The sequence below is a fragment of the Drosophila montana genome, unplaced genomic scaffold, assembly GCF_035044405.1.
Source record: "Drosophila montana isolate Dmon_TW-CO22-7 unplaced genomic scaffold, ASM3504440v1 contig_1624_1, whole genome shotgun sequence".
Classification (NCBI taxonomy): domain Eukaryota; kingdom Metazoa; phylum Arthropoda; class Insecta; order Diptera; family Drosophilidae; genus Drosophila; species Drosophila montana.
Window position 1 is genome coordinate 5,715,854 of NW_026996559.1, and position 10,524 is coordinate 5,726,377.

The 10,524-nt window shown below is 39.4% G+C and overlaps 2 protein-coding genes across 2 annotated transcripts; both read left to right on the forward strand.

The window, feature by feature from the left end:
* Positions 1-645: 645 nt before the first annotated feature.
* LOC135440580 (serine protease SP24D-like) lies at positions 646-1,206 on the forward strand. The gene has a single exon (XM_064699828.1). The coding sequence runs from the start codon at positions 646-648 to the stop codon at positions 1,204-1,206; it is 561 nt and encodes a 186-aa protein (XP_064555898.1).
* Positions 1,207-9,274: 8,068 nt separating this feature from the next.
* On the forward strand, positions 9,275-10,189 carry LOC135440581 (serine protease SP24D-like). The gene has a single exon (XM_064699829.1). It carries the CDS (start codon positions 9,275-9,277, stop codon positions 10,076-10,078), a length of 804 nt encoding a protein of 267 aa, XP_064555899.1. The 3' UTR covers positions 10,079-10,189.
* Positions 10,190-10,524: the final 335 nt, after the last annotated feature.

Here is a 10,524-nt window from a genome sequence, read left to right on the forward strand (position 1 = left end):
ACGGCAAGCTAAGTCGATCTAGTCATGTCCGTCGATCCGTCTTTCCTGAATGCATCCATTTGGAGACATGGGACAATTCAAGAGTAAGTAAATATTTTCCATTGATTTGGAAAATTCTCATTTTGGATATCTTTTTAAAAGGTAAAAGGCCTTGCGCCTTTTAATACCAGCCGTGGTATATACATACTTTTCTATGCCAAATTTAAGCTCTAGAAATTTCATAAAGATCAGACTATAAAGACCTTAACTTAATCAAGATTGCATTCCACAGACCTAATGTGGGGCAGCTTAACGCTGCGTTCAGTGTATCTCGGCTTTAATTTGCACATAGTTTGATTAACTAGACATTCTTGGCACATTTCAGACTATTTAATTATTTGATTTTTATTTAATTATTATAAAGGCAACAAAAATAAATGACATATTAAAGACCAAAAAATATATTATAGTAATAAACCCAAACGTCGACAATGATATTGATAATCACATTGATAATGATTACATGCATCAGTAGGCCGCATAAATCTTGCAGTGTTATGTCTAAAGATATGCATTATCGTTAGTGCACAAAAAAAAAATTGATAAGCTGTTGGCTTCTAATTAACCATTGTTTAAAGAATAAGGCGCTGTCTATTACGGATGCCAATGGTCTATACGGATGCCAATGGAACGGTCCAGGTCTACCCAGCCAATTGGATAAACGTGCGCGCCGGCAGCACTAGTAGACTAACCCGCGGTAAGATACACAACATTGTGCAGATTGTGGTTCATGAGAGCTTTGGCAACTTCTTGAATGACGTGTCCGTAATGCTTGTCCAGACGCCGTTCTCATGGACGGACCGAACACTGCCGATAGCGCTGCCCACCAAGAATACGCCAGGCGGTGTCAATGTCACCATTTCTGGCTGGGGTCGCCTCTATACTGGCGGCCCAATGCCATTTAATTTGAAATGGAATACGCTCAAATCGCTTACGTTGGACGAGTGTGAGAGCTCCATTGGCTGGGGCAAGGAATCTTTACTGTGTTTGAGCCATAAGGTGGACAATGGTGCCTGCAATGGCGACTCCGGCGGCCCGGCTCTCTATGATAATGAGCTGGTGGGCGTGGCCGGTTTCGTTGTGGACGGTTGCGATAGCAACTATCCAGATGGCTATGCACGTGTCTATTATCACATAGACTGGATCAAAAAGCACACAGACTTGTAAGAATGCGTATTTTTGTTGTATAGGGAAATCATAATAGTTGGTTCTGATTTCAGTGGAAAATAAAATGTATGTATATTGATAATTGGAAGTTTTATATTGATGAGGCAATCGTTGCTGGTTGGCTGAAGGGGCTGGTGGGGGTGGTGATGACCGCCTCGTATTTTGCATATATTAATCAGGCAATTTTACTCTATATTTGCCAATTATGCGCATTTTTTACCAGCATGACCCAAATTGACACCAATACATACATACATACACACATACATATTTGCGTGTGTGTATATGCAGTATTTGCCTTTTATGGATTCGCTACATTGTCTCATAGCCATTATTGTTGTATTTATGTTTGTAAAATGGCGACAGCCAATCAATAGGAAGCCAATAGATCACGTTTGTAAATATTTTTCTAGTTTAAATATAAATTGTTTTCAAATTAATATAACATGCAATTAAGATTAAACGTCATATTTATTATATATTAATGTATTTAATAATCTCTATACATAAAACTGTTTGTCCTGACTGACTGACTGATTGGTGATCAATGCACAGCCCAAACCGTAAGAGCTAGGAAGCTGCAATTTTCACTGTAGTGATGTAGCTGTTAAGACGTGGTTTCGGGAAATTTCACCCGCAAGTGTGGAAAAATCGCGAAAAACGTTTGTATGCAATTTTTTTGCTTACCATCCGATCGGCCTCAAACTTATTTTCAAAGATCTTTGTTCAAATTCATTTTTCGCACTTTTAGGAAAATCCATTCCTCCTTGGTGGAAATGGAGGTCAAAGATGTGATGGGTGACGTTTCGCGCTCAAATTCATTTCCAAGAATCTACATAAAAAATCATTTGAGACGTGTTTCTCACTTTTCGCAGAATTCAAACTTCTTCGGGGGGATTGCGATTTAAAGATTTTTTGGGCGGCGTTTTAAGTTGTGTCCGATTTGCTTCAAACTTATTTTCAAAGCTCTCAATAAGAACTTAATGAATACGTATTTCGACGATTTGGAAAATTCCACCCGCAACAGTGGTATATTGGCGGAAAACGGTTGTATGAAAGTTTTTTGTTTACCACCCGATCGGCCCCAAACTCATTTTCAAAGATCTATATTCAAATTCATTTGAGGGGTGTTTCAGACTTTTTGAAAAATCCATCCCTCGAAGATTTTGTGGATGACGTTTTGTGTTCAAATTTATTTCCAAAGATCTATAAGAAAAATCATTAGAGACGTGTTTCAAATTTCTCGCAAAATCTAAACTCCTTCGGTGGAAAATGCATTTTTAAGGTTTTTTTGGTGAATTTTAAGAGTTTTCCGATTTGCATAAAAGTTGTTTGATTCCCGTCCGATCAGTTTCAAAATCATTTTCAAAGCTTTTTTGATTTAATAAGATACGTGCCACGGACAAGTTCGGGTTATACCCGCTAGTTATTTATATACATATATATTTAATAATAAATAAAAAATATTAATTTATAACACTATATTCTTTATACATTATAAACATATACAATAGACCTTCTACTCAAAATAATTGCATTCAGTATTTTTTATATATATTTCTATATTTAAGAAACCTTTTACGAATCTCAATTTCATAAAATATTATTCATATATTAATTATGATTAATTATTTAATAATACATACAGAATAGAATAGTATATACATATATATCAAGTATCTTTAATTTTATAGCTATCATCACCTCCCCGCTACTATATCATAGCTATAAATCAAGTAAAAACATCAATTTATGCTGCCCACCAATATAAACCACAATTAAATGCAATTGACTTTTTGAGAATACACAAATATTCTATAACACAATAAGATGTACTGTAGAAAATTTCATCAAGATCGGTTAAGAAACACAATTATTAAAGAAAACTCCTTTTATCAGCGGCAGCAAGCGCAAGTTCTGTTCTGTGAATTACATGTACACACACACATTCATGCGCGACTGCTTTAAATTCTATCAATTCAATTCAGCATTGCTATTGCGATTGTATTGTTTTCTGTGCTGCTATTTTAATTCGTTTTTAACTCATTGAGATTCAGTCGGTGGTGTGGCTGTTGAGTAGAGGCGGCGGCAAGTAATGCGGTAAGTTGCGTGTTCGAACCCTGCGAAGTCAACTTTTTCTTTTTAATTTATCTTTAATACTACTAAAGCGAAAGAGCGCGTTGGTGTTGGAATAAGAGGGTTCAGGCAAAGACAATATAAACACAGTGTTTATATTGTCTTTCGTTCAGGGTATCCCCTAGTCGGGAGCTCCCGACTAGAACCTCTTACTTGTTTCAACTTGTGCTTTGATCTTTTTCTACTTTCTGCCGCTTGTTGGTGTTCTATACGCTATTAATCTAAAAAACTGTCTTTTTACATTTGGCTGCGTTATTAAAGTAGAGACCCATTATAATGGACCATAAAATTGTCTGCTTTAAAAAAACAAAAACAAATGCAAATTACGGCAAGTCAATCCAGCATACCTTGTTGGCTGTGTGATAATGTCGTGCCTTCTAAATGTGCGGGTTACACTGGCCTAGTGGGGGATGCTATTGCCAAACGAAATGGTTTGCACTATAGTTGCGACTCGTGTAGGGAGATTGATGTTGAAATGCGGGCGTTTATGCGTCAGACCAGGAGTGGCTTTAGGGGTCTGATAGTTGGTTTTCGTAAACTAAACGATCAACTCACAGCCCTGGATACCAATTCAATAGCCTCAAACTGTTGGATGAGTCTCTAGGGCCTAAAAAGCCCACTCCTTGTGATTTTCCGTTGCCTAATACCCTTCAGCCTCCGACTGCAATTCAGCAGCCTACTACACCGATTACACAGCAGCTCATCTCGTTTACTACTCCGGTAGCTATGAGGTCTGCTGTGGACACTGGATCTGTCCCGAAATGTGTGACATCGGCACGAGAAAACCCAGTCGAATTATCCGTGTCGTCCGCTGTCGTAGAAGTTCCGAAAAAGCGATAGCAACAATTAAATTTACAGCAGCCGCTAGAAGGTTCGTCGTCCGGACTACCGGCTGTTTTAGGTACCACAGCAAAAAGTGTTCCCACTGTCCTACCTGTGGCGCCTAAGCCTCTAGTGGGTGTTCCTCCGAAGAGACATATTTTTGTTTCTAGGCTTTCACCTCACTTCTCATCAGATGATGTAAAAGCGGAAGAGAAATTTGAGTTCGCCTATGAAAGGGATATTGCATCCTTTAAAATAAGTGCTCCGCCAAAAATATTTACTAACATTTGTTGTAAAGAGTTTTGGCCGGAACACTTAATAGTCAAAGAATATAAGGCCAAAAAGAAAAATAGGACTCCGATTTTATTACCACCTGTTTCTAGTGGCGCATCAACTTTAGTTGCTGCGTCAAAAAACTAAATTCTTCTTTCGAGCTTTCCTACCAGAATGTTAGAGGGCTTTAATCTAAGTTCGTTAATCTGTATTAAGATTCTCTTGCTTTTCATTTTCAAATTATCGCGTTTACTGAGACCTGGCTGAAGCCGGACATCTCAGACTCTTCAATGTTTACCTCCAAATACACCACTTACAGCTTCCCGTATCGGAGTAGGAGTACTCATTGCTGTCGAGTCTGCTCTTTCGTTGGAACGCATTGAACTTCCCATCTCAGAGATTGAGTTGGTGGCTGTAAGAGTTGTATTTGGAAGTTTTTCTATCTTTATTTCGTGTTTATACATATATACCCCCTCCACCTAACTTGTCCATTTATCAAACTCATCTTAATGCTATTAAGTCCCCTACTTTCTGGGGACTTTAATCTCCCGATGTCGATTGGTCATCGCCATCAGATTCAAACTTTCTATTGCCGTCTTCATCCAACGAATTTATTGATGGTCTACATGAAATGTCCCCACGGCAGGTTAATCGTGGGCGCAATTTAAGAACCAGTTCTCTTGATCTAATTTTCGTGTTGGATTCGTTCGACAGTGCACAGGATTAATCCGCTTACGCTTCCCGAAGACCCTTTTCATCCAACTCTGGATATGGTCATTGATCTACCAGCCCGAGTTCCTATCAAGGAATCCGAATTAGCTGAACGTGTCCGTTGTTTCCGAAAGGCTGATTTTCATAAACTGAATGATCTTATTCTGCAAGCCGACTGTACAATTGTGCAGACATTGATGTTGCCATTAAACTATTTTATGATAGCTTGTACACGTTTTTATACCCTGAACCCATTAAAAATGGTTAATCAGGGTATATTGTATTTGTGCAAATGTACGTAACAGGCAGAAGGAAGCATCTCCGACCCCATAAAGCATATATATTCTTCATCAGCAATAATAGCCGAGCCGATCTAGCCATGTCCGTCTGTCTGTCTGTCCGTATGTATGAACGCAAGGATATCAGAACCTATAAAAGCTAGAGTTTCCGATATTCGATAACTTGCCCCGTTTCCAAGTAATCGATAAAAATCGATATCAAAATCCTGTTTTTGAGCAATTTCGGTAAATAATATGAGCTAGAGTCACCAAACTTGACATGTAGCTTCTAGAATAGTATATATATATCAAGTATCTTTCATTTTATACCTATCGCCACCTCCCCGCTACCACCGCAAAGCTATAAATCAAGTTAATTATACAACTTGTATTGCCCATCAATTTAAGCCACAATTTATATGCAATTGCATTTTTGAGAATACACAAATATTCTTTATTCTATTCCAATTCTGTACTGTCGAAAATTTCATTAAGATCGGTTAAGAAACACAAAAGTTATGTGCGCACGTGTTAGCAACATAGCTGCTGCGCAAATTCCAAGAATTTCTGTATACATGTACACACACACACATTCATGCGTGTCTGCTTTGAATTCTATCAACAGCATTGCAATTGCGATTGTATTGTTTTCTGTGCTGCTATTTTAAATGGTTTTTTTCTCAATAATGCTAAATTATTGGTGTGGCCCTTGAGTAGAGGCAGCGGCAAGTGGTGCGGCTAGTTGCGAGCTCTCGGAACAATTTTTTCCTTTTTTTTTCATTTTTCTGTATTACTACTAGCGCGTAGCGCGAGCTGCATTTGGTGTTGGAAGAAGAGGGTTCAGGGTATCCCCTAGTCGGAAGCTCCCGACTAAAACCTCTTACTTGTTTATGTCTGCGCTCCTCTTGATCACCCATCGAGGCCTGATAGGCCTCCCTGCTTCTCAAGTGAACTTATGAGATTCAAAAATGTGAAGTGAAATCGGGAAATCACTCTGATTTCTCCCTTTATGCAGTTGCCCGATCATAATTTTCTACTCAAAATTCCATCTTCTATAAGAATTACTTTCGGCGTTATCGCCTCCAATTTTCACATAATCCAAGGCAATTTTTTAATTTTGTCAATTCTAAACGAAACACATATATTTTGCCTTCTCGGTTAGGTTTAGCTGATCTGCTCGCGAACTTTTTTCAAACTACCTACTCCTTCTCTAGGTAGAACACAAATCAGCCTTATTCTTATCAGTTACAGAGGTCAAACTGCATCTTAAATCCCATTATTACGGAAAGTTCTCTTCTCAGCGATCTTAACACTATCAAGCCGGTTTACTCACCGGGCCCTGATGGTGTTCGTGCTTGTGTGCTCAGGTACTGTGCTGCAACATTATGTAAACCTGTTTTAAAACTTTTTGAACTGCCCGTAAACACTTCATCTTTTCCGACCATTTGGAAGGAATCATACATTATCCCTCTCCATAAGAATGGAAGTAAGTCCGATGTCGAAAACTATAGAGATATTTCCAAATTATTTTGAGAGAATAATAACATCTCAACTGCAACATTTATGTAGTTCTATTATTTCTTATTTCCCAGCATGGGTTCGTGAAGCGCAGGTCTACAACCACTAACCTTCTTGACTTTACTTCGCTTGTAATTTATGGGTTTAAGAAAAGAATGCAGACTGACGTCATCTATACTGATCAATCTCTCGAACTGGATTTCAGAGTATTTGCGTAATAGATCCCAAAAGGTTCTTATCAGAAATTCGTTTTCAAAACGTATTCTGGTGACTTCCGGTGTTCCTTAAGGCAGTCATCTTGGCCCGCTACTCTTTTCTCTTTTCATCAATGACCCTCCCGCGATACTGTCTCACTCTCGGGTACTAATGTATGCTGATGATGTAAAATTATGCCTTGCATATAAAGATATGGCATCATGCTGTCTTTTACAAGCTGACATTGATGCGTTTTACGCTTGGTGTCTAGCCAACCTCTTAAGCTCAAACTGCTCCAAATGTAAGGTAATGACTTTCTATAGAAGCCCTCCTTAATTGGTTTCATACATCCTTGATAGCTAACCGCTCGAACAGCACTTCTAATGAAGTTAATGATCTAGGTGTCATCCTTGATCATAAACTTAAATTCGACTCTCATGTTAAGACCGTGGTCAATAAGGCCAGAATTGTTTTGGGTTTCATCAAGCGATGGTCGAAGGAGTTTGACGATCCGTACACGACAAAAATTCTTTATATATCTTTGGTACGCTATCCATCAAGACAGAATTGAATGCAACTCAGAAATAATTCTTGTTGTTTGCCCTTCGTGGTTAAAATTGGGATCCTCGTGTGCGGATACCGTCATACTCCAGCAGACTTCTGATGACTAACCTTCCTTCTCTTATCAATCGTAGAACCATGCTGGGTTTAATATTTATCCATAAATTATTTACTGGTGAAATCGACTCTTCTGTGTTGACTAGCCAATTGAATTTCTCTATCCCTACTAGACTAACACGTTATTTTACACCCTTATCGCTTCAATTTTGCTCAACTAATTATGCCTTGCATGAACCGTTCAGGGTTCTCTGTGTTGATTATAACAAACATTGCAGACTATTCTGTCGGAGTCTTCTCTTCCTCGTATAAAGTGTTCTATTCTAAACTATTTAGCAAGTAGATAGTCTTATTTGTATTTGTAATTACAATAATAATACAATAAAATAAAATAATTAATGACATATTTTAGAACATAAAATCTATTATAATAATAAACCCAAGCGTAGATAATGATATTGATAATGACAATGATAATGAATATGATAATGATAGCACGCATAAATCTTGCAGTGTTATGTCAAAAGATATGTGTTATCATTAGTGCAAACAGAAACAAGTAAGAGGACTGAGTCGGGAGCTCCCGACTAGGGGATACCCTGAACTCTCTTATTCCAACCCCAAATGCAGCTCGTGCTACACGCTCGTTTGCTTTAGTAGTAATAAAAATAAATTTAAAAAAAAAAGTTCCCTTGGCAGGGCTCGAACTCGCAATGCTGTTGATAGAATTCAAAGAAGACGACGAAGATGACTGTGTGTGTGTACATGTATACAGTAATTCTTGGAATTTGCGCTTGCTGCTGCACGTATTTGCAGGCCAAAACACATTTTCTTTCGTGTTTCTTAACCGATCTTGGTGAAATTTTCAGTAGTAGATTTTATTGTACTATAAAATATTCGTATATTCTGAAAATGACAATTGCATTTAAATTGTGGCTTAATTAGGTAGGCAATACAAGCTGGTTGACTAACATGCTTTATAACTTTGTGGAGGTAGCGGCGAGGTGGCGATAGCTATAAAATGAAATATACTTGATATATATACACTTCTAGAAGCTTCATGTCAAGCTTGTTGACTCTAGCTCATATTTTTTACCGAAATTACGATTTTTATCGATTACTTGGAAACGGGGCAATTTATCGATTATCGGAAACAAACTCGATCTGCGCATGGACTAGGAGGACCTACAGCTAAAGTCTCTAGCTCTTATAGGTTCTGATATCTTTGCGTTCATACATACGGACGGACGGACGGACGGACAGACAGACGGACATGGTTAGATCGACTCGGCTATTGATGCTGATCAAGAATATATATACTTTATGGGGTCGGAGATGCTTCCTTCTGCCTGTTACATACATTTGCACAAATACATTATACCCTTTTTTACCCATTTTTAATGGGTTCAGGGTATAACAAAAATTGATAAACTGCTGGCTTGTAAATAACCAAGGCTTAAAGAATAAGGCGCTGTCTATAAAAGCGTTTCGATGGCCACTGCTGTGAATCAGTCAAGATGATTACCAGTGTGTTACCAGTTGTTGGGTTAGTTGTGCTATTGGCTGCCGCCTGTCAGCCAGCAGCTATTTCAATAGCTGTCAACAGCAGCAGCAGCAGCAACAGCGGTCGTGTCGTGGGCGGCGAGGATGCAGCCAGGGCGCAGTTTGCGCATCAGATTTCATTGCGCAACAGTGGATCCCATAGCTGCGGTGGCTCAATTATATCACGCAACTATGTGTTAACGGCAGCGCACTGTGTGGTCTATGAGGATGCCAGTGGAACGGTCCAGGTCTACCCAGCCAGTCAGATAACCGTGCGCGCCGGCAGCAATGATCGGTTCAGCGGCGGTGAGTTGCGCAACATTGTGGAGATTGTGGCCCATGAGAGCTATGGCAACTTCTTGAATGACGTGGCCGTGATGCGTGTCGAGAAGCCGTTCATCTACTCGGACAACATACAGCCGATATCGCTGCCCACCAAGAATACGCCAGGCGGTGTAGATGTCATCATCTCTGGCTGGGGTCGCATAGAGCATAACGGCGATCTGCCACGATATTTGCAATGGAATACGCTCAAATCGCTTACGCTGGACGAGTGTGAGAGCTCCATTGGCTGGGGCGAGGAAGCTGGCCTGTGTTTGAACCATGAGGTGGACAATGGTGCCTGCAATGGCGACTCCGGCGGCCCGGCCCACTATGATAATGAGCTGGTAGGCGTGGCCGGTTTCGTTGTGGGCGGTTGCGGTAGCAACTATCCAGATGGCTATGCACGTGTCTATTATCACGTAGACTGGATCAAAGCGCACACAGACTTAGCATAAGATCGAAATAATTATGAAATAGTAAGAATTGTTTTTTTTCTTTTTGTATAGGGAAATTATAAAAGTTGGTTTTGATTTCAGTGGAAAATAAAATGCAATTGATAACTGGAAGTTTTATATTGATGCGGCAATTTTTGCTCGTTGGCTGAAGGCTGATGGAGCTGGTGGTGGTGGTGGTGGAGACGGTGGTGCCGCTGCTGGCGGTGGTGCTAGGCATCGTTGGCCGCCTCGTATTTTGCATATTTATCAGGCAATTTTACTCTAAATTTGCCAATTATGCGCATTTTTTACTAGCATGACCCGAATTGACACCAATACACATACGCACACACACACACACACACATACATATTTGCGTGTGTGTATATGCAGTATTTGCCTTTTATGGATTCGCTACATTGTCTCATAGCCATTATTGTTGTATTTATGTTTGTAAAATGGCGAGA

Coding starts and splice junctions, on each gene's coding strand:
- LOC135440580 (XM_064699828.1), top strand. CDS start 646: ATGGTCTATACGGATGCCAATGGAACGGTCCAGGTCTACCCAGCCAAT.
- LOC135440581 (XM_064699829.1), top strand. CDS start 9,275: ATGATTACCAGTGTGTTACCAGTTGTTGGGTTAGTTGTGCTATTGGCT.